At 39.5% G+C, this 24,314-nt stretch overlaps 1 protein-coding gene across 10 annotated transcripts; it reads right to left on the bottom strand.

Annotated features, from left to right (window-relative positions):
* Positions 1-9,082: 9,082 nt before the first annotated feature.
* Positions 9,083-23,658, bottom strand: LOC127413983 (E3 ubiquitin-protein ligase TRIM47-like). Of its 10 annotated transcripts, none has more exons than XM_051651609.1 (10): positions 22,671-23,658; positions 22,473-22,537; positions 21,761-22,383; positions 19,808-19,903; positions 19,265-19,498; positions 19,019-19,178; positions 10,843-10,887; positions 10,600-10,641; positions 10,163-10,406; positions 9,083-10,030 (listed from the first exon to the last, which is right to left on the bottom strand). In XM_051651609.1, the coding sequence occupies exons 3-10, from the start codon at positions 22,352-22,354 to the stop codon at positions 9,451-9,453; spliced, it is 1,995 nt and encodes a 664-aa protein (XP_051507569.1). In that variant the 5' UTR covers positions 22,355-22,383; positions 22,473-22,537; positions 22,671-23,658; the 3' UTR covers positions 9,083-9,450. The 10 variants fall into 10 exon arrangements, with proteins under 10 accessions (XP_051507569.1, XP_051507568.1, XP_051507567.1 ...); XM_051651608.1 differs by having other exon boundaries at positions 10,130-10,406; positions 22,671-23,657; XM_051651607.1 differs by having other exon boundaries at positions 9,083-10,129; positions 22,671-23,657.
* Between the last annotated feature and the right edge of the window lie 656 nt (positions 23,659-24,314).

Here is a 24,314-nt window from a genome sequence, read left to right as displayed (position 1 = left end):
ATGCGCAGTTCTTACAGATTAAAATAGTTATGAAATGATCATTCACATTGCAAATATATATATAAAAACAAAAGGGTTTTGTAATTCAATGTCATTTATTTCTACACTTGCCTTCATATTTAACCCTTTGACATGTACCTTCACACTGGTTTGATCATTCCAGAGTGGTCCCTGGGGCGTACGATCACACCGGAGTGATTAGAATGTTTGTGACTAATGTCGTCAACTGGCAATTTTTTAAAATTCATATCTGCTTTCGTGCTGTTTAGCTGCCACGGCTTCAGAAAGGGACTGGCTAAGAGCTTTCCATTTACATGCCTAAAACAGCTGCTCGAACAATCATTTCAACCACATGATGATTATTTTATGTTACAGGCATTCAAACTATCACAGAATACAAGTTTACTGTCCATATCCACACACTGTGTATACACACGGCAAAAGTAAGTTATTCACCAGATCTGCAGTCGTGCTGCCGCTGCTACAGAGAGAGAGAGACTGGCTAAGTGCTAGTCATTTGTCTAAAATAGCTGCTCAGTCTGTTCAAACACATGATAAAATAAAAGTTTGTAATGGGCATTCAAATAAACACAGAGGTATTAGAATACAAGTTTACTGCTCATGTCTACACATTGGTATATGACAGCAGCAAGAAAAATTGAGAAAAACAATCCCCTTTCAAACGTAATGTTTTATTCACATGAAACAAATATTATGTTGACAGGCTCTGGACTTTGAAGTTTGCATTGCAATGTAAACAAACATGGCCATGGTCACAGCATATCAATAATTAAGTTTATCTCGATAATAATACAATCATTATAAATTTTATATAAACACACATTTGACATATTTGAGAATCTAATAACATATTTTTGATGTAGTAAATAAGATGATGTCTTGTATAAAAACTAAGAATCTGAAATAAAGGACTGACATCAGTATTGCTTTATAGTTTTCTTTTTTCTTTGTAATGCTTCGTAGTCTTAGCTTTCCCCAATGACAAGTGTCACAGCATGTCACTTTTACCTCAGACTCGCAGTGGCGCTCGTCACAGATTTTACACACACAAATTCTTTAGCTAATTGCATTTATTTACAGTTTTATTTACACAACTGCCACAGAAAAATATGTCTGCTTTTAAAAGAACACAATTAACAGATGAGGAGATCAGAGAAATATTTTTTTAATTCTGAAGATGTCTCAGCCACTGCTTCATCGCCTGCACACACAGCACCAAAGGAGGTGGAGGAGGTAAGCTCTTCCTGCTGGAGGGCTACCTGCAATTTTACCCCTCCTGGACATCATTTGTTTTTTTTGTTTTTTTTTTTATTAACCCTCAAAGTCAGACCCCACCTGCATCTCCCACAGAGGTCTAGTGTTTGAAAATGTTTATAACAGAGGAGCTTGTTGAGGAGATCAGGAAAAAAACACCTGGAGAAAAAGGAAAGCTGGCAAAGTGGGTTCTGACTAATGTAAATGAGATTGAGATAAATGTAATTGAGCCATAACTGTAATAAAACTGTTAACATTTCATCATTATTCTATATGCCATTCATTATGCCTCATGATAAAGCACAGCCAAGTAACATAGTACTTCACATCATGCAGACTCAGGACATTTACAACTTAAAAGTGAATAACACTACTTTTAGCGTGTTTGTTCCACAAACATAACTCTCCATGGATGAATCGGTGACGAAGTGGAAGGGTAGGCTGGAATTTCATCAGTTTATACCTGCAAAAAGAAACAGATTTCACATTATTTTTGTGTGTGTGTGACATGCACACTGAGTATTTGCAAGAAATTATTATTTATATCGGATCCACCACAGACATTCACCATTATGAGGGGCTTGGGATCTCTAAGTCTGTTTTAATGACCTTACCGCCACCTTATGTGAGGAAGGACACTGGTATACCAGTCCCACATTCTCCCAGCAATGTTACGGGGTCTGTGGAACTGTAGGAACAAACGCGCTTCCTGACTCCTCCTCCACGTGACGCGTACATCATCCCTCTCATTAGCACACGTCACAGAGATGTACAGAAGCGAACATTTGTAGTTAAAAAGTATATAAGTAATGTTTTGTTTCTAAAAATAATCAATCGTTTGCGTTCAGAAGAACTTTATTTGTCGACTGGAGTCGTGAGGATTATTTTGATGCACCCTAAATATTCCATTCTGTTTTGATGAAGAAAGAAACTCAGATACATCTTGGATGGCCTGAGGGTGAGTAAATTATCAGCAAATTTTCATTTCTGGGTGAACTATTCCTTTAAGTATAATTTCTGAGTACTTTTTACAACCCTACTTTTGGGGCACTTAACATGCTTAAAACTGCTGATGTAAAATTGTGATTTAGATCAAAATTGAGCTGTATGTTTGGACTTGGGTCTGATCACATGTATGTGGCTTCCGTGGGTCACAGTCGTAGTGCCACCAACTGGCAGCAGGAAGTGTGGTGTTTTTTTTTCAATATACTTTTGAGAAATTGTTTCTGTGTATTGTTTTTAAAGCTGAAAAATGTTAATAAAAAATGTATAACAAAAAGTAGTGTTGTCATGGCAACAGAACAAATTAAACGATGTTGTAGTGTATTTGACAAACTGAGCCATATAATTTTATTCACACTTTATGACATGAATGTGGCTATGGTGGGTCACAGTCATAACGCCTCCAGCTGGCAACAATAGATGTGACACTTCCAATAGACTTTTAAAAAAGAACCCCCACTTATATTCACTCCTATCACATCAAACATACCCAGACTAGTGTCAAATTTACTTTAGTCGTCCAAATGCATGTGTCCATCATGCATCATTTTCTGAAAGCCGCCAGGTGGAAATGGACCCATGGTGTTTGGGCCTGTCATCGCTGCTTGTAGGTATATTTTATTAATTGAAGTCACTATCAACTCACAAATGTCCATGAATTTGCAAAACAATTGCATTTCCACAGAGGAGCCACATAGTAGCTATTATGCTACTGATTCTCTAAAATGAAAAAATCAGGGCTCAACGCTAAGGACTGTCAGGCCAGTGCTTCAAATTTTTACTTGCCCTGCCAAATTTTCACTGGTCCCACATTGGTTTTTACCATCATGGCTTTAAAAAAAAAATTGTCTGAAGCTAAATTGTTTTTATATAAACTAAGCAAAAAAAGAAACGTCCCTTTTTCAGGACACTGTATTTTAAAGATAATTTTGTAAAAATCCAAATAAATTTATTATTTATTTATCTTTATTGTAAAGGGTTTAAACAATGTTTTCCATGCTTGTTCAATGAACCATAAACAATTAATGAACATGCACCTGTGAAACGGTCGTTAAGACACTAACAGCTTACTGACGGTAGGCAATTAAGGTTACAGTTATAAAAACTTAGGACACTAAAGAGACCTTTCTACTGACTCTGAAAAACACCAAAAGAAAGATGCCCAGGGTCCCTGCTCATCTGCGTGAACGTGCCTTAGGCATGCTGCATGGAGGCATGAGGACTGCAGATGTGGCCAGGGCAATAAATTGCAATGTTCATACTGTGAGATGCCTAAGACAGTGCTACAGGGAGACAGGAAGGACAACTGATCATCCTCGCAGTGGCAACACCTGCACAGGATCGGTACATCTGAATATCACACCTGCGGGACAGGTACAGGATGGCAACAACAAGTGCCCGAGTTACACCAGGAATGCACAATCCCTCCATCAGTGCTCAGACTGTCCTTAATAGGCTGAGAGAGGCTGGACTGAGGGCTTGTATGCCTGTTGTAAGGCAGGTCCTTACCAGACATCACCGACAACAATGTCGCCTACGGGCACAAATCCACCTTCGCTGGACCAGAGAGGACTGGCAAAAAGTGCTCTTCACTGACAAGTCACGGTTTTGTCTCACCAGGGGTGATGGTCGGACTCGCGTTTATCGTCGAAGGAATGAGCGTTACACCGAGGCCTGTACTCTGGAGAGCGATTGATTTGGAGGAGGAGGGTCTGCATTGGTCTGGGGCGATGTGTCACAGCATCATCGGACTGAGCTTGTTGTCATTGCAGGCAATCTCAACGCTGTGCGTTACAGGGAAGACACCCTCCTCCCTCATGTGGTATCCTTCCTGCAGGCTCATCCTGATATGACCCTCCAGCATGACAATGCCACCAGCCATACTGCTCGTTCTGTGCGTGATTTCTTGCAAGACAGAAATGTCAGTGTTCTGCCATGGCCAGCGAAGAGCCCGGATCTCAATCCCATTGAGCACGTCTGGGACCTGTTGGATTGGAGGGTAAGTGCTAGGGCCATTCCCCCCAGAAATGTCTGGGAACTTGCAAGTGCCTTGGTGGGAAAGTGGGGTAACATCTCACAGCAAGAACTGGCAAATCTGGTGCAGTCCATGAGGAGGAGATGCACTGCAGTACTTAATGCAGCTGGTGGTCACACCAGATACTGACTATTACTTTTGATTTTGACCCCCTCTTTGTTCAGGGACACATTATTCCATTTCTGTTAGTCACATGTCTGTGAAACTTGTTCAGTTTATGTCTTAGTTGTTGAATCTTTTTATGTTCATACAAATATTTACACACGTTAAGTTTGCTGAAAATAAAAGCAGTTGAAAATGAGAGGGCGTTTCTTTTTTTTTTGCTGAGTTTATATTAAGACAATTTCCCCCAAAATTGAATCACATTTATAATTTGGAAGATATGATTTATGCCTTATTTAATCTCATATAAACACTTTATAGATATCAATTCATACATAAATTATATTAACCTCAGCTTTCCTGCCTTTTACACGTGTTTTTAAGCAAAGCGTTCTGTGGAGTAAATGATGGGTTTTCAGATTTAGTCACTGAGATAAAGATTTGATTATTGGCTGAATGTAATAAACATATTAATCCCTGAGAGTGGAGACCTTGCTACAAAATAGGTTGTGACATGTAATATACATTAGGTAGATATTAGGCCTAATCTGTGAATTAAGAATGTGAATATAAACATGAAATCAGACAACCCAAACAAGACCAAATCTGACTGATACACAAAGCACAGAAAGAAAAATACCTGTACATTCCAGAAATTAGAAATGTACCAGGTGTGTTATGAGGATGATATAAAGTAGACTGTTTTAAATAGTCATGCTCAATCTGCAGCTGAACAGCTCTGATAATAATAGCCAAACAGCCATAGTGATTTTGCTTCTTTTCAAACACCAAATCCCACAACAAAATTCATGAAGTGTGTTTTTTCCTGTTATTTTCTACACATTGGGAATTGCTGCTGCTAGGACACTTGGAAACGAGTGAGGACAGTTCTAGGAGAGTGAGCTTATGCGCTTGCACGTCTTTGAGAGCTAAATATAATTGCGCTGGCTCGTGTCTGAGTGCTCAGTTAAAGACTTTGTTCGCTCTGTGAAATTTTTGCGCTCTCTCGCTTGTTGTTTACTTGCACTAACGTTATAAACGAAGCACTGGCCCGATCAGGCAAGTGACAGTTCTAGCAACTGGCCCGAATCTCTCTCACACTGGCCCCAGGCAGTCCTTATTGTCGAGCTCTGAAAATTGTTTTTTAAATTTTTTTTTAGAGCTGTCAAAATGAATGCCTTAAAGCATGAAATTAATTTGAAATGTTTAATGTAAGAGTGCTGGCATTTTCAAATCAAAGCAAAACCAATGAAGCTTGTAAACAGCATTCTGTTTTAAACAAATCATCTGCACTTCCGATTGTATTGCCTCAGTTCTCACGTGAACTGATTCCCCGCATTGGAGAGCGACCGGAAGTAAACAACTATAGTGAAAAGGACTTATTTCTACTAATCTGTTTCTCACCCAAAGCAATTGTATCACTTTAGAAGACATTTGTTTAACCACTGGAGTCGTATGGATTACTTTTACTACGACTGTCTGCGCTTTTTGGGGCTTTAAAGTGCTGATCACCATCCACTTGCATTGTATGGACCTACAGTGCTGAAATATTCTTCTAAAAATCTTCGTTTGTGTTCTGTTGAAGGAAGAAAGTTATACACATCTGGGATGGCATGAGGATGATTAAATGATGAGAGAATTTTCATTTTCGGGTGAACTATCCCTTTAAGCATCATTGGGGTAGCAACTGGGAAAGGCACATAGGACAAAAAGAGAAACAAACTATGGCGCTTAATAATGACAGGTTATGTAGAGCAGGGATGTAAAACTGTGTAGGGCCAGATTGGACTAAACATCACCTTATGCAGCCTGAATTGTTTTATTTTTGTTAAGTGTACCCATTGATGGATGAGCATACCATGTTATTCTACAGCTAATAAAGTCCTGTAGGCCTATCACCTTTGTAACAGCTGGAATAAGCCATTTGAAAGCAAACATTAACACAAAGTTAGGCCTGAATAGAAAATAAATCGTACAGAAAATATTACTGAGGGGCAGTACAAAGTGGCGAATCTCGTGAATATTGATTATGTATGCACAGCAAAAGACTATTTTAAAATATCTTTGATTTTGATAGTCATTCTTAATGACCAATTCAAGCATTCAAATAAATGTTTCTTATAATATGGTAACTTTATCTTGACATCTGTCACTATCAGTCAGGATTTTTTTAGTCATTATATACAACAGGCTACATAGACCACTATGACTTTGAACATGACTGATTGGTCTAGTGGTAACTTTTTTGCCTCAACTTTTTTTAATTTGAATAAACTAACACTTGCTCTGTATGTCAGTGGATGTATATCATGAGTGGGGACCAATTTGTTAGCATTTTGCTTTGCGATTCCACTGGAAAGGAGCACGAGCTGCAGAAAAGTGGGGCGAATAGAGCATGCGTCTGTGTGCACAAGAGAACATTGACTGCTGTCAATCAACTGATAACAGCCGTGACAAGCACTCATAACATTTAAAATAACAGTCCAGCGCTGGATCGTCACTCAAAACACACAGGGATGAAATAGAAAATCCTGCTCAAGAACTGGAGATGTTTCTTCTGGAGTTAACATAAGCTATTTCTAAAAGTGATGAGGAATTCTACCACTTCTCTAAACTCATAATACACTATATGGCCAAAAGTTTGTGGACATGCACCCCCTTTCTAATTAACGAATTTGGTTACTCCATTAAATCCAGTAAAGAAAAATCTTAATGTTTCTTTATGTAATGGCTTGGGCTTTGTGTGCTTCCAAATTTGTGGCAACTGTTTGGGGATAGCCCTTTTCTGTTCCAGCATAACAATGCCCCTGTGAACAAAGTGAGGTCCATAAACAAATGGGTTACTGTGTCTGGCGTGGAGGAAATTGACTGGCCTGCACAAAGCCCAGACCTGAACCCCACTGATCACTTTTGGGGTGAACTGGAACAGCAACTGTAAGTCAGGCCTCATCGACCAACATCAGTTCCTGACCTCACTGATAGCCTTGTGTCTGAATGAGAGCAAATCCCTGCAGCCATGTTATTACATACAGTATAGTGGAAAACCTTCCCAAAAGAGTGGAAGCTGTTATTACAGCAAAGGGGGAAATTGATGCCTAAGGTTTTGAAATCAAATTTTCATCAAGCACATATAGTGTTCACAAACTTTTGGCCATATAGTGTATGTATCAAATAAACATTCAGTGAAAACTTGGAAACAAGTGAAAAATTCACCTTTTACCTCTATTTTTCCATGCATCTGTACACGTTGTCTTTATTGGTGTGGTCAAGGAAATAAGCCCAGAAAACTGCAACCCATGAGCGCCAAACGCCCAAACACTGTGCACGTGCTGCAGTAGCAATCACGCGATTAGCCACTGCTGTAATTAATCACATGACCGGTAGTCATTTATGCGTTGAATGAGAGTTGAAGCAGTTTGACATGAATAAACCCATACATAATATCAACATAGACTAGAATATACTTCCATTTATATTTTATACATTGGGATAATAATGCTGGTGTGGCAGATGGTGTGGCAATACTTTTTCTTAGGGTGGCAGTTGCCTCCTCATGCCACCCCCTGCAGATCCGCCTTTGGCAAGACGTGATATAGAAAATGATACTGAATCTGCCCCTGTTGTTGGAATTCATTTACATGTCTTTTGACAATTAATACCAAGAAAAGTTTACGTTTAACCCATAGATATACGTTTAATTGGTTGGTTTTTCAAAAGTTCTATACTTCACGTCATCCATCTCAGATTAGCAGTCTGAAAAACACAGTTGACCATGATTTAGTGTTCTCATCTATTTATCTAAATTATCACAAAAATAATCATTTGGTTAATTTTGATTAACAGGTTTGATTGATGTTTAGCTACATATAAAATTGCAATAGTCACAGCTTTTTGAATTTATAAATTTATAAGTATTTAATTGGAAGGAAAATTAAGGTATTTAAGCAAAGATAAACAGAATGGTTGTTAATTGAGACCTCTATTGACACATAGTACACATTAAGTCACATAGTACACACTAAGTTGCAAAACAACAAACAAACGTTAATACAATGCATAAATGACTTAATATACCATATACTTAACTTTATGTGGAGTATTATGTTCAATTATGTTATCTACTGTTTACTTTCCACATTTACTTATGACATATTTCTTGTTCCGGCAGAAATTGCATAATACAGAAATTCATTACATTTACATATGTAAAAACACTATGGGAATCTGAAAATAAACAAAAACTTTACAAAATATCATCATAGTTGTCTCTTTGAGCCCCTTTAAAGATTTATTGTACTGCAGATTCAAGGTCATTGGTTTGTTGTGATGTATGTATTGTAAACAAATTCTCAGTTTGTACAAAACAGATTATTATGCATAAACTTTACATTCTGTCTCCTATGGCAGTTCAAAATTATTATTATTATTTTTTTAAAGAATTGTAAAATAAATTTTGTAAAAGAATTTGGTCAATCAAAAATACTTTAGCACAAACACCTGATTAACATGCAAAATCTATAGCAGCAAGCATAGTAAGTGAGCTTAGCAAGTATAGTTAGTAACCTAATAGATCACATTGAAATGGGGAGAACAGACACAGGCCTTATAAAATCACACCAAAGTGCACAGAAAATGACAGACAAGAAATAATTTGTACTTTTAATAGAAAGAAAGAAAGAAAGAAAGAAAGAAAGAAAGAAAGAAAAACACTTCCCTGAGTTGGAGGTTAAGATTAAACAACTTCAGCCACTGACTTTAGTATGTGGCCAAAAAATAAATAAATAAATAAAGACAACCAAAATACCATATACCAATATTTTGAAAACCTATTTAATGGGATGAATTGACCTATTGGCACTATTCTTAAGGTCAGTACTATTAACACAATTCAGCATAATGCTTTTACAAAACTGAATGTGAACATCTGGATATATTTTACAATGTGATCAGAAACAGTTTATGTTGCAATGTAGAATTCATTATGTTTTCAGTGATTGCTTTAACAAAGATTAGATCTACTAATTTAGGTTTAAAGACTACAGACAACAAATGGTCACTGATGAGTCATTTTCCCAATCCTGAAATGAAAACCCAGGATAGAGGGGCCCAGTGAATGTGGTCTGGATTCTGTGTAGAAGGTTCATTTTGTCAGAGACATTGTAAAAGGACACAATTCCTGCCTCCTGATCCAGAAACACTCCAATTTTAGAGACCAGTGGAATTTTATCCTGTTGGTTATTGTGCCATACATGATAATGAGCTGTTTGAAAGTCAAATTTCCAAGATCTGTTGTTGTGTCCAAAGGCAAAAGTTCCTCCTTGTTGAATCTGGTCGTATGAGAATGCAATAGAGCAACCTGTTCCTCGCCACTGAACTTCAAAATAACAGCGTCCAGATAGACTCTCATTACACAACACCTGATATGTAACATTTCTAAAACGGTCATCAATTCCCTGATCACCAAAGACACTCTTTCTGTCTTGCCCAGCAAAGCCAAAGCCGCTGTTTCTGTCTTGCCCAGCAAAGCCAAAGCCGCCGTTTCTGTCTTGCCCAGCAAAGCCAAAGCCGCCGTTTCTGTCTTGCCCAGCAATGCCAAAGCCGCCGTTTCTGTCTTGCCTAGCAAAGCCAAAGCTGCTGTTTCTGTTTTGACTAGTAAAGCCAAAGCCGCTGTTTCTGTCTTGCCCAGCAATGCCAAAGCCGCTGTTTCTGTCTTGCCTAGCAAAGCCAAAGCCGCTGTTTCTGTCTTGCCTAGCAAAGCCAAAGCCGCTGTTTCTGTCTTGACTAGTAAAGCCAAAGCCGCTGTTTCTGTCTTGACTAGTAAAGCCAAAGCCGCTGTTTCTGTCTTGACTAGTAAAGCCAAAGCCGCTATCTCGCGGAGGAATAGAAGTGCCAAACACACTGCTTTGTAGTGAATCACGCCTTGACACAGTCATGCCGCATAAACAGAGCTGATTACAGGCTGAAGAGAGATTCAGATTTAGTTCAGAAGAATCTGTTGATAAAGAGAAAATGAAATCAAACAGATTCCACTTCATGGATTTTTTTTCCCCCTTCCTGTTACATCTCTGGGGTGTATTTCTTTTAATCCCGCTATCTTTCCTCTCTCCCTGCAATGCCATGTCAATGTATAAGTTGAATGCAGGTACATGACTAACAAATTTACACAGTTAAAGAGCATAACTCACATTTAAGGAACTCTTCTCTGGTCTTGGGTCGAGATGGCAGATCTAAAGAAATAAAAAGATATTTTATATATATATATATATATATATATATATATATATATATATACACACACACACACACACACACACACACACACACACACACACACACACACACACACACACACACACACACACACACACTGTTATATATTAGTTTTTTTTTTTTTTAAACATTTTTTATTAAAAAACATGTTGACTTACACTCTGTGATTGTCTCATTGTTTCTCATTATATGGACAGTGGGAACTATTAAGATAAACAAAACAAATTTGATCACAGTAGTGACAATCTGAACATGATTAATAGAACATATATACTGTAAACATACACATAACCATTATAAACAATGATTGGCAATTCTGGCAGGAAATCTTTCATGACACTATAAACAATAAAAAGAAAACTCTTACAAGCATCACTATTATTATTATTGTTTTAATTCCCTAACATTAAACTAACCTTAACTATAACCATAAATCATCCCACACTGCTTGTGCTCAGACATGAAAGGGACCTTAAAGGGGTCATGAATTGAGAAATAAATTTTTCATGATCTTTTGACAGAGGTCATAGTACTATAAAACAAATACTGTAAGTTTAAGAACTCAAAACTTATTCGTTAGTCCAAAAAAAGGCTTTATTGAAAACAATATTCCAAAATGACTCGTTTTCTACCTCCTCGTCTGTATTACATAACAGAGATGAATACATCAGCACAAGTCTGCCTCTGCATAAACAGGTCAACGCCTCCATCATTGCCTCTTTGGCCCACCCACAGGTTCGCGGTTAGAGCGGCGATGAGAGTCGGCACGGCAGGGATAAACACAGGGATTTTTGGAGCAACTAGAGGTTCGAGAAAGTTTTCAAAACATTGTGCAGAGCCAGGTTGTAGAAAAATAGACTCTTTGCATTTGATTCCTAATGATTCTAACATTAGGAAAGAGTGGCTAACATTTATTTTTAATGAAGTCCCGGATCGCGCCAGTAAGATGGTGTTTGTTTGTTCGCTTCATTTTACTGTGGATTCTTTTTCAAACAAGACACATATCAGCCCGCAGATGCTGCTGCCAAACATTACTGTATATAATGATGTCATCCAGATAGACAACGGCGTAAGCAGAGTGCGGTCGGAGGACTCCATTAAGGCACTGGAACTTAGCTGGGACCCCGAACAAACCAAATGGAAGGGTCACAAATTGGTGTAAGCCAAACGGTGTGGAAAAAGCAGTTTTCTTGTGGGACATAGTCGTTAAGGGGATCTGCCAATAACCCTTTGTCAAATCCAGTGTTGAGTAAAAGCAAGCTGCACCCAACCGATCAAGCAGCTCATCAATACGAGGCATTGGATACGTGTCGAATTTAGACACCACGTTGACTTTCCTATAATCCACACAGAACTGGACAGAACCATCACTCTTCGGAACCAGCACCACCGGGCTGGCCCAGTCACTGTGGGAATCATCTTTTACCCCCATATTGAGCATGTCCTTTAATTCTTCCCAAACCACTTTTTTTTCTGTGCTAGGGTAATCGGTAGGGATGACTGCATACCACTACCCCTGGGGTTATTTCGATATGTGTTCTATGAGGTTCGTACGACCAGGAAGATGTGAGAACACGTCCGAGAACTCTCTTTGCAACCGGGCCATATCCGTGACTTGTGATGGTGACAGGTGGTCTCCGCAAGCCACCGGGGTGCCTCGATCGGCTTTTAAGTTCACCTCTGGCCAGAGCTCCTCCCTCTCCGGAACCACCATCGCCAAAGACATGGGGACGACCTCCCTCCATGGTTTTAAGAGGTTGAGGTGGTAAATTTGCAGTGCTCGGTCCCTATCCATTCATATAACCTCATAATCGACTTCCCAGACTCACCTTGCCATTTTGCGAGCAATTTAGAGCTTGATGTATGTAGTATTACAAGGACTTTATCTCCCTGTGTAAATTGCCGTAGCTGAGCTCCCGTTATGCAGCCGGGACTGATATTCTTGAGTCTGTAGCAAATTCTCCTGTGATAGCTGGCCCAATGTGTGGAGCTTTGCTCTCAGATCAAGAATGTATTGAATTTCGTTTTTGCTGTTTGAAGGTCCCTCCAACCAATTTTCCTTCACAACGTCTAAGACACCGCAAGGCTTACGCCCATACAATAATTCAAATGGGGAGAACCCACTGGAGGCTTGCAGGACCTCTTGAATTGTGAATAACAGGGGTTCGAGCCACTTATCCCAATTCCGAGCATCCTTGTGCACGAACTTACGAATCATGTTTTTCAGGGTTTGATTAAACCATTCAACCAAGCCATCCGTTTGTGGGTGGAACATGCTTGTCCAAATCGATTTAATACCCAATAATTCATACAGTTCACATAGTGTACGTGACATATACGTAGTGCCCTGATCAGTGAAGATTTCTTTTGGAATCCCCACTCGGGAGATGATTCTGAAGAGTGCCTCCGCAACGCCTGAAGAGGCACTGCTTCCGGATATCGCATTGCGTAATCCACTAGGACCAACACAAAGTGATGCATGCGTGCCATCCGTTCTAATAGCCCAACAAGGTCCATTCCAATTCTTTTGAAGGGAACCTCGATCAACAGAAGGGGGCGCAATGGCACTTTTGGGGTGGCCGCTGGATTTACCAGCTGACATTCACGGCATGCTGCACACCACCTGCGAACATACCCGTGAATGCCGGTCAATAGAAATGGGCCATCAGACGGTTTAGTGTTTTTTCCTGCCCCAAGTGACCCGCCATCGGATTATAATGAGCCGTCTGGAATAACATTTCCTGACAGCTCTTCTGTACTAACAATTGGGTTGTATCCTCCTTTGTCTGAGCATTCTAAGTCACTCCATACAACCAATCCTTAATAATGAAAAAATATGGATATGCGAGTGCAACATCTGGCCGGAGGCGTTGACCATCAAACACAATCACTTCATTAAAGGCATGCCTAAGGGTCTCTTCTCACGTTTGCGCCAGAGGGGAATCCCCAGCAGGGAATCCTCTAAAGGCTGGGGAAGCCTACATCATTTTGACGTGGAGTTGACATAGATGGCCCTGGCTCCACCTTGCCAGCCAGCAAGTCACACACCACACACCTAAACGTTTTGTTGCAGGACTCATCCACACACATTCCCCTTAATAAAGGTAGTAAATGCTGGCCAATTTGTTCCTAAGATTAGTAGATCGGTGAGATGGGAATTAACCGCAGCCTTGACACCATTTTTGTCCTTGAAATTTAATAGTGACCGTCACTACAGGGTAATTTTGAATATCCCCATGCACACACCTTACCTTCACCCACCGGCTTGTATCCAAAGCCTCGGACTGAACCAAGCTTTAGTGAATGGAGGTTTGATTACAACCTGAATCCACCAAGGCTTGAAATGTACCCCTTTTGATACTCACAGGAATCCGGTACACTCAATCGGGGATCTGGACCAATGTCTCCACCTCCATCATGGGGCAACAGCCCTGGAAATGGACAGGGCTTGCCGACTCCCGAATACGCCGCCATATGATCCTCTGCCAGCTGGATGGCCATTTGGAGCGATGCCAGGCGATGGCACTGGACCCACTCTGCGGTCCCTCTTGGAAGCCAAGTGATAAACTGCTCCAGTACCACCAGATCAATCACAGTCCCAAAGTCACGTTGGTCAGCCAGCAACCACCTCTGGCAGGCATCCCGGAGCTGCTGGGCAAAGGCAAACGGGCAGCCGTGCTCGCCAAGTGTCAGTGATCGGAAGCGTTGGCGCTGTTGCTCTGGTGTCTGGCCGACCCGCTACAGGATGGCTTTCTTTAGATCTGCGTACACCAGGAGGTTTTCTGCTGGTAAGGCCTTCAGTTGGGCCTCCCCGGACAGCAGTGGTACTAAATGGACCGCCCACTGGGTGCTTGGCCAACCGCATGCCCCCGCCGTCCACTCAAAGAGGTCCAAGAAGGCCTCCGGTTCGTCTTGGGCCCCCATCTTGATAAGAGGAACATGGGGCGGGGCGGTTGCGGGGTCGCAGTGGCAGCCCCTTCCTGGGGTAGCAAGCTCTGGAGCACCTGTCGGTCCTCAGCTTGGGCCTGGATATGTGCAATGAACCGCTGCTGTGACTGGTGGATGCTGGCGAGGGTCTTGAAGACTTCCTCCAGTATTGAGGCATCCATGGCAACGTTCTTCCTCCTTAAATCCCGGGTTTTGGAACCAGTGTAACAAGTTCAAAAGGAGGGGAAAGGAGGAAGCGGGAGACGGCGAAATTAAACTCAAAATGTAAATTAATTTTTCACTCAAAACTCGCTTTTCAGCAAACTTTAATAAACACGCTCTCTGGGTGTGTGTGCATGTGCAGCTCTCTCCCCCTCTCTGGCATCTGGTTCGCTCTTAAATCCCTCTCCAACTCTCTCTGCAATGACAAGCAGCTGTTAGAGATAATCAATAACACGTGATGATCCTTACTGTTCTCATTTCCCGATCTCGCTCTCCATTCACAAGTCGGCGCTCAACCACGCCCCCACCTCCACAAGAGTATTGATAGCAATCTATTTAGACAATCTCTTTCCTTTTTAATGAAAACATGACTCATTGTAATGAACAACATATGCGTTTGTCACTACTCTGTCTATAAGAACGATGAATGTATGAAGAACGAGTGCGACAAACACCGGTAAGTTTTATCCTGTTTACGTTTGCATGTACGTTTGCGTACATGTTGCACCACAAGTATATCTATATACACTGGCAGCCAAAAGTTTGGAATAATGTACAGATTTTACACTTATGGAAAGAAATTGGTACTTTTATTCACCAAATTGGCATTCAACTGATCACAATGTATAGTCAGGACATTAATAACATGAAAAATTACTATTACAATTTGAAAAAAAAAATTCAGAGCTTCTTAAACTACTTCAAAGTATTCTCATAAAAAAAATCCTCCACGTGCAGCAATGACAGCTTTGCAGATCCTTGGCATTCTAGCTGTCAGTTTGTCCAGATACTCAGGTGACATTTCACCCCACGTTTCCTGTAGCACTTGCCATAGATGTAGCTGTCTTGTCGGGCACTTCTCACGCACATTACAGTCTAGCTGATCCCACAAAACTCAATGGTGTTAAGATCCATAACACTCTTTTCCAATTATCTGTTGTCCAATGTCTGTGTTTCTTTGCGCACTCTAACCTTTTCTTTTTGTTTTCTGTTTCATAAGTGGCTTTTTCTTTGCAATTCTTCCCATAAGGCCTGCACCCCTGAATCTTCTCTTTACTGTTGTACATGAAACTGTTGTTGAGGGGGTAGAATTCAATGAAGCTGTCAACTGAGGATATGTGAGGCGTCTATTTCTCAAACTAGAGACTGTGATGCACTTATCCTCTTATCCTCAACTAAACGTTGTACATCATGCCTTTCACATCTCTTTCTGTCCTTGTTAGAGCCAGTTGTCCTTTGTCTTTGAAGACTGTAGTGTACACCTTTGAATGAAATCTTCAGTTTTTTGGCAATTTCAAGCATTGCATAGACTTCATTCCTCAAAACAATGATTGACTGACGAGTTTCTAGAGAAAGCTGTTTCTTTTTTGCCATTTTTGACCTAATATTGACCTTAAGACATGCCAGTCTATTAGATACTGTGGCAGCTCAAAAACAAACACAAAGACAACGTTAAGTTTCATTTAATGAACCAGCTTTCAGCTGTGTTTTGATATTAGTACCAAATTAGCAATTTAGCATGATTACTCAAGGATAAGGTGTTGGGGTGATGGCTGCTGGAAATGGGGCCTGTCTAGATTTGATCAAATTACTTTTTTCTAATAGTGATGGTGCTGTTTTTTTACATCAGTAATGTCCTGACTATACTTTGTGATCAGTTTAATGCCACTTTGGTGAATTAAAGTACCAATTTTCTGTACATTATTCCAAACTTTTGGCCGCCAGTGTATGTAATAGGGATGTGCGCTACAACTAATTTGACTGTTGTTTAAATGGAAGTTTTGTAACCAACTTGTCGACTAGTCTAAAGATAAACCAACCTTCAGAAAACAGTAACAAAAAAAAAAAAAAAAAAATATGCGACCCATTTAAAATACTTAATCTGTTCCAAATCCGATGCTAAATTCCACTGAAAAGGGGCATTTATCTGCGACATGCTCACCTTGAATTATGATCATTGTACATTAAATATAGAACGACACGCATTCACTGAATCAACGTTAGCAAATACTTAATAGGCATATTTATTGAAAACAACTGAATGAATAGTGCAGGATTAATGGAACAACCCTAAAAGCCTGTTCCAAATGGAAATCACCAAGTAAAAGTTACTTAACATATTAAAACAGTCAGGACATTGTTGAAAATAATTAACAGGTAGACTAAGCCAAATCTATGAGAGAGAAAAAAAATAGGCTGAAAAGTTGCGCGTATTTCACGACATGCAGTACATTAACCATTGATCTAATATGACAGCTGTCCGGTAAGGAACGTCAACCAATAACAGTTACGATGTAAAAAAAAAAAAAAAAAAGTAGCTATAGGATAGAAAAAAAAAACAGGCCTGTGATGTAGCCTACAATAAACCTAATGTATTCTAAACATGACATGCACACAGAATAAAAGACAGTTTAACATGTTAAGCAGTCGGCACCTCGTTGAAAATAGCCTTCTTAATCAGCAGATTAAAAAAAATTGCATACCTAGTCTAAAACAGTTATTTTCTAGGCTACTTACTCAAAAGCATACATTTTTTGATGAGTAAAATTAACCCGTCAACATGGTCTGGTGAAAAATGGGACTTGACTCACCTGAGGCCTCTATCCTGCACTTGAAAAAGCCCGCTCAGCGGAAAAATAACATCCAAGCATGCACAGATGTAAAGAAGACTCAAATGTGAAAACATCCATAGGGACTTTCTTGGAAAGCCGATTCCCGCACCACCGAAGTGTTTTCATTACTACTTTGCTGAGTTTGCTTGTCTAGGGAGAGGACATTTTCCTGCTCGTGCCGCGAGTGAGAGAGGGAAGCAGCATGCGCAGCCTGAGGTGAAATTAAACTCTGTATCTGCTCCAGATATCCTCTTTTTTTAAATAATATTTGTATTATTAATTCTATTTAAAATATGTAACATTAATATGACAGTAATTTAATTGCAGCCTCTGTAAAATTATGAAGCCAAACGTAAATGTGTAAAAATGATTATCAGTTTAATGGGGGGAAATATTAACTGACTAGTAATTCCAGTGTCGACGAGCAGCATCCGAACCATTTAGTCGACTAGTCTCGCACATCCCTAGTATGTAACAAGATAAACACTGTTATGTTGTGTCTTTGTTTAAACGAGAATAAAAAGTAATACCTATTACACAAATAGACAAGGAATAAATATAGAGTGATTACTTACCACGCTGTCACAGACTGCAGTATCTGTGGTGTTTGTGGAAGGGGTTCATTTTCTTCAGATTCGTGATAGGACTCAGATCAAACATGTATGGCTGAATTCCTCCGGTTGCCTTTTTTTTTCTCCCCGTTTTCTCCCTAATTTGGAATGCCCAATTCCCAATGCACTCTAAGTCCTCGTGGTGGCGTAGTGACTCGCCTCAATCCGGGTGGTGGAGGACGAATCTCAGTTGCCTCTGCGTCTGAGACGGTCAACCCACGCATCTTGTCACGCGTCTTGTTGAGCACGTTACTGCGGAGACATATCGTGTGGAGGCTTCACACCATCCATCGCGGCACCCACGCACAACTCACCATGTGCCCCACCAAGAGCAAACCACATTATAGTGACCACGAGGAGGTTACCCCATGTGACTCTTCCCTCCCTAGCAACCGGGCCAATTAGGTTGCTTAGGAGACCTGGCTGGAGTCACTCAGCATGCCCTGGTTGCCATTTTTTACCATCCAAACATTTAAAAACCATTCCAAACCCGTAAAGGCGGGGGCATTGACACTTATTTAATATGCAAAGATGTTACCCAATCATAGCAGTGGGCATTTACACTGAAGTCTTAAAGGAGACATGACCCGAAAATGGAGCATTTTAATCAGAGGGCCAAAAACAGGATAGAAAATGGACAATTATTTCTAAATTATGACTATTTTTGCTGAAAAAATCTTACTAACATTATAAGTGGACCTCAGTGTACTTTAAAAAATAAAATAAAAATTCAATGCATGACACCTTTAAATTGTGTGGCTTGAGCCAGTAAGTAACCAACCACTTAGAACACTTTATTAACCACTTATTCACATGCTAAAAACCACTCCGAATACCCAGAAAGCCCTGGCATTGTGGTGACATGTTCTTTCGAAAAAATTAGCATAAATACATAATCTTTTGGGATATGCAATGTTATTTATAAAGCCATTTATTTCAAGTATGAAAGAATACCATCTCACCTTTCTCTGATATCCTGACAGCGTCTTCTTCACAGAGATCATCCAGATGACCTTTCAGCTCAGAGACAATTGTTTGTATTTCCTCAAATGTCAGATGCTGATTGACAGAGATGCACATGCTTGAAGTTGAACATTGATAACGGGAAAGAGAAGAGAAATTCTGGAGGTGGAAAAAGAAACAATTAATAATAAAATGAAAAACCTCTCTCTCAGATGATCAGAGAGCTAGTTCTGTTGTCAGTTCACCTGAATGAAACAGACATCATCCTTGATGTATGAAAGTTGCCCCAGTTCATTGTTTTTCTTCTTCAGATCACTGATCTCTTGCTCCAATGTATTTATTAGCGCATCGACCCTTCTTACTTCATTCTTTTCTTGAGCTCTGATAATCTCTGTGATCTCGGCTCGTCTTTTCTCCATGGAGCTGATCAGCTCTGTAAAGATTGTCTCACTGTGCTTCACTGCAGCCTGTGCTGAACGCTGTTAAAGCACACAGAGGAAAAGCATCTGTTAAAAAGCCCCCATTCATTCAGCTATTACTGTGACCCAAGACAACATTATCTCTAACATATCGCCAGTGGCGTAGCCAAGGGTGGGCCAATTAGACCCAGGCCCACCCAGAATGTTAGAGGTTATTCTTTGACTTCAAATATTCCCATAATAGACTTCCAATGAAATTTCCTTTTCTCAATGTAAAAGGCTTCTATGCAGAGTACAACCACCATATGAACAAATTTAACATCATGTATCTCGTACGCCAGACTGGCGTCACCAGTGCATCACACTCACTTTATGAGAGTCCACAGCTTGTCTTAACTCCTCTATCTTCATCTCTCGCTGATGTATATTCTCTTGTAGGCCATCCTGATTTGATTTCAACTGTCGCTGAAGTGGTAAAAGATTGATATTATATAAAATTTGGTATGTATATACAATGGATATAAGAAGTCTACACACTCCTGTTAAAACAGCAGGTTTTTGTGATGTAAAAAATTAAACAAAGATAAATCATATCAGAATTTTTGCACCTTAAATGTACAAATTACAACCTAAGCAATGCCACTGAAAACCAAAGTGACACATTTCAGAGAAAAAAAACAAAACTTAGAATAACCTAACTGCATAAGTTTGCACATCCCTGAACTAATACTTAGTTGAAGCACCCTCTTATTTTATTACAGCACTCAGTCTGTTTGGATAAGAGTCTATTAGCTTGGCACATCTTGACTTGGGAATATTTTCCCACTCTTCTCTGCAAAATTTTTCCAGATCTTTCAAATTGCAAGGGCATCTCCTGTGTACAGCCCTCTTCAGGTCCCCCCACAGATTTTCAATAGGATTCAGGTCTGGGCTCTGGCTGGGCCATTTCAAAACATTAATCTTTTTTTGCTAAAGCCATTCTTTTATTGATTTGGATGTAAGCTTTGGATCATTGTCATGCTGAAAGGTGAAAGATCTCTTCATTTTCAGCTTTCTAGCAGACGCCAGAAGGTTCTGTGCCAAACTTGACTGGTACTTGGAGATATTCATGATTCCCTCCACCTTCACTAAAGCCCCAGTTCCAGCTGAAGAAAAGCAGCCGCAAAGCATGATGCTGCCATCACCATGCTTCACCGTGGGTATGGTGTTCTTTTGCTGTGCTGTGTTTTTGCGCTAAACATACCTTTTACAATTTTGGGCAAAAAGTTATATCTTGGTCTCATCAGACCATAACGCATTTTTCCACATAGTTTTGGGAGACTGGATATAGGTTTTTGCCGGGCTTGGATGTTTTGTTTTTTTTTTTCGTCAGAAAAGGCTTGGTCTTGCCACCCTGCCCCATATCCAGACAGATGAAGAATACGGAAGATAGTTGTCACATTTAGGAAGCAACCAGTACTTGCCAGAAAGAGCTGTAGCTCCTTTAATGTTGTTGTAGGCCTCTTGACAGCCTCCCTGACCAGTTTTCTCTTTGTCTTCTCATCAGTTTTGGAGGGACGTCCTGTTCTTGATGTCACTGTTGTGCCATACTTTCTACACTTGTTGATGACTGTCTTCACTGTGTTCCATGGTATATCTAATGCCTTGGAAAAAATGTTGTAGCCCTCACCTGAGGGATACCTTTCAACAATGAGATCCCATTGATGCTTTGTAAGCACTTTGTGGCCCATGGCTCTTGTAGTAGCATGCAACCAAGAAGATGTCAGAAAAATACTACAAGAAAAGCTGAGATTTATTTGGAGTTAATCAGAGTCACTTCAGGTGAAGACAGGTGTGTACTATTTCACATGAGCTTAATGACTGGTTGATTCTGAACACAGCCACATACCCAATTATACAAGGGTGTGCACAATTATGCAGTTAAGTTATTCTAAGTTTTCTATTTTTTTTTTTTTTTTTCTGAAATGTGCCACTTTGGTTTTCAGTAGCATTGCATAGGTTGTAATTTTTACAATAAAGGTGCAAAAAGTCTGATATGATTTATCTTTGTTTAATTTTTCACAAAAAACTGCTGTTTTAACAAGGGTGTGTAGACTTTTTATATCCACTGTGTGTGTGTATATATATATATATATATATATATATATGTGTGTGTGTGTATATACACTGTCTATATCAACAAAGTATAGTTAATGTTACAATAATAATAAATACATGTAAGAGGAAAGTAGGGGAGGGTGGGTGGCTTGTATATATGTATATATATATATATTTTTTATTTTTTTATTAATACAAAGTGTTATGCAGACAAATTTGCCTTACCTGTATTTCTTTTCTTCTTGCTTCAGGTGAAGCTATACTATGATTCTGGTGGTTAATTAAAGCACATTGCATGCATATCAACTGCTGATCTTGGCAGCAGTACAGCTCCAGTGGTTTATCATGTTGAGAGCAGATCTGCTGCTGTAGGTGTGGCGAGGCATTGAGCAGTTTGTGACGCTTTAATGCAGAAGACGTATAATGAGTTTGGATGTGAGTTTCACAGTAAGAAGCCAAACACACAAGACAAGACTTGATGGCTTTTAGTTTTGTCTCCATGCAGACATCACACTCCACATCCCCTGACACAGCACAACCCAGTAAAGATGAGGCTTTTACAGATTCTGGTTCTGCCCTCTTCATTCTCTCTACAACTTCAGCCAGCACAGTGCTTCTGCTGAGAGCTGGTCTTGGAGTGAACGTCTGTCTGCACTGAGGGCAGCTGTAAACTCCCTTCTGACTATCCCGATCCCAGTACTCTTCAATACATTTCATACAGTAACTGTGCCCACAAGCTGTAGTTACTGGGTCCTTTAGAAGATGAAGACAGATAGGACAATTGAAAGGATTTTGATCATCAGAAGAAGATTCTGCCATTTTTCTGATGTCACACTCAGCAGGTTTCACTGTGGAATAACAAGTAGTATTGTTACTGACTTGTTACCTGGTCTGAGAGTGGACTCTTTGCAAAAAAAAATTACAATGATTTACAGACCTGTTTCCAGGTGTGTTGAAAGTCAGTCATATTAAAGTTTAACAGCAAACATCTACTGATCACTTCTTGGATTTGATGGGTAAAGAGAAAAAATATAAGCAAAACAGACATTAAAAGATTAGCAAGAACAAAGAACATCAAAAGAATAAAGATGGATAAAACCATTTATGCTATAAATAATTACAGTAACAGACTCACCATCCGTTGCATCCAGTTATGACAGCAGAGACAGAGAGAGAGGGAGATCAGTTTCAATTTCTGAGAATAGGGTGGAGCATTTGAAAAAGGCTGATAGTACAAGATACTGAATGAATTTAGCTTTTGGAATCCATTTAAATTTTGACAATGATTACCCTGAAAAGTTAATGTTTAACCCTCAGATATATGTTTATACAATTGTTTTTTTGCTTGTTTGTTTTTCAAAAGTCCTGTGCCATCAGTTTGCATGGAATAATACAACTAATAATAAAAACAATAATAATAATTACCCACAGTTGGCTAAGATACATAATTTACAGTCCAACTTGAATGATTATTTTACTAAAGGAGTTAAGGAATCAGACTGAAGAAATGAAGTAACACTGTTCCCATTGCCCCATTTTCTGAGCTCAGGCCTGAATTGGACATACTCAGTTGTAATGGCTGTAGTTCATCACCTCTTTGTATTACAGCCATAATTGTGGTCTGTTTTGACAGAAGGTACTTGTAAGTTCGTTGCCAGGTGTCAGAATTTATTGAAGTCATATAGAAACACAAAATTTATATGAATTGACATTCAAATTATTTTCAAAAAAAATTTTTTTTTACTAAAATATAAATTACACTGGCTTTAAAAACAACTAGAGACACAATAAAACTCAAGACACAAGTCTGATAATGTTATATTCCAAATCCGATTATGATAACTTAAACTCAAGAGTTTTATAAACCTTATTTGTGCCTATTGTGGGCGAAGGTTAGCATGCTAGCATTAGCTTAGCTCCATGACAGCACCATGTAAACAATACAAATCAAACATAACATACTGCGTATATCCACTTCTTAAATTAATAGAAGAAATTGGAACGCCTAACCAAAAAGCTCTAGCTTCCAACGGTCCCGCATTACAGGTAAAGTAGACCATTCAAGTTGGAGCTGCACTGGAAATAGCCTCCCCGAGAGCGTTCCAAAGATGACTGACAGTGGACTGACTTGCTAGAAATGTGTCTGTTTTTTTTTTTTTTTTTTTTTTTTTATGTAAATTTTCCCTGTAAGCACCTGACATGTTTTTTGCTATATGTACTCTTGTTTGTACTTTTTGCATTGTTCTAAAAAAAAAAAAAAAAAAAAAAATAAAAATTCTATGCACTTGTCTGCACACTGCATAATGTTGCCCTCTTGCGTCTTTTTCTTTAATTACATGACGAGTATTCTAATCCCAAACAACACAGGGCCCGAATTACATTTTTTTGAGGGGAAAGGTGACCTTACACATCGTTTTTTCCCTTTCCACCCTTTAGTCAACAGGAACTGTTAGCCGACCTTTGTGTTTGTTTGTGTATAACATTGCTATGCAGCATATATTGGACAATACCTCAACAGAAGCAACCAAAATCCACTCATTAACAAAACAATCAATATTCCCCCTCATTCTCTCTTATCTTTCCCACGATTTCTGGAAACTCTATGTCTCCCACATGCATAAAACAGATTAACCCACAATCTCTCCCATCCGCTCCATCGGATCGACTATGATCAGTGCGGTACTCTCATGTGTGATAGTAAAAGATCAGAGTAGTTGAGAGAGAGAAGGTTCCAGAGCAGTGAAAAAGAGATTTTGAGGAAGACAGAAGTGTGAGGAGG

Source organism: Myxocyprinus asiaticus, chromosome 23, assembly GCF_019703515.2.
Source record: "Myxocyprinus asiaticus isolate MX2 ecotype Aquarium Trade chromosome 23, UBuf_Myxa_2, whole genome shotgun sequence".
NCBI lineage: Eukaryota > Metazoa > Chordata > Actinopteri > Cypriniformes > Catostomidae > Myxocyprinus > Myxocyprinus asiaticus.
The sequence above is the reverse complement of the archived record's forward strand: the minus strand, read 5'-3'. Positions and strand labels throughout refer to the sequence as shown.

What these genes read in the sequence shown, in the direction of transcription:
- LOC127413983 (XM_051651598.1), bottom strand. Translation starts at nt 22,354, where the DNA reads ATGGCAGAATCTTCTTCTGATGATCAAAATCCTTTCAATTGTCCTATC. An exon ending in CAATGAGACAATCACAGAGT is followed by an intron (nt 10,642 to 10,842) that starts GTAAGTCAACAT and finishes TTATTTCTTTAG; the next exon opens with ATCTGCCATCTCGACCCAAG. An exon ending in CAGAGAAGAGTTCCTTAAAT is followed by an intron (nt 10,407 to 10,599) that starts GTGAGTTATGCT and finishes CTTTATCAACAG; the next exon opens with ATTCTTCTGAACTAAATCTG.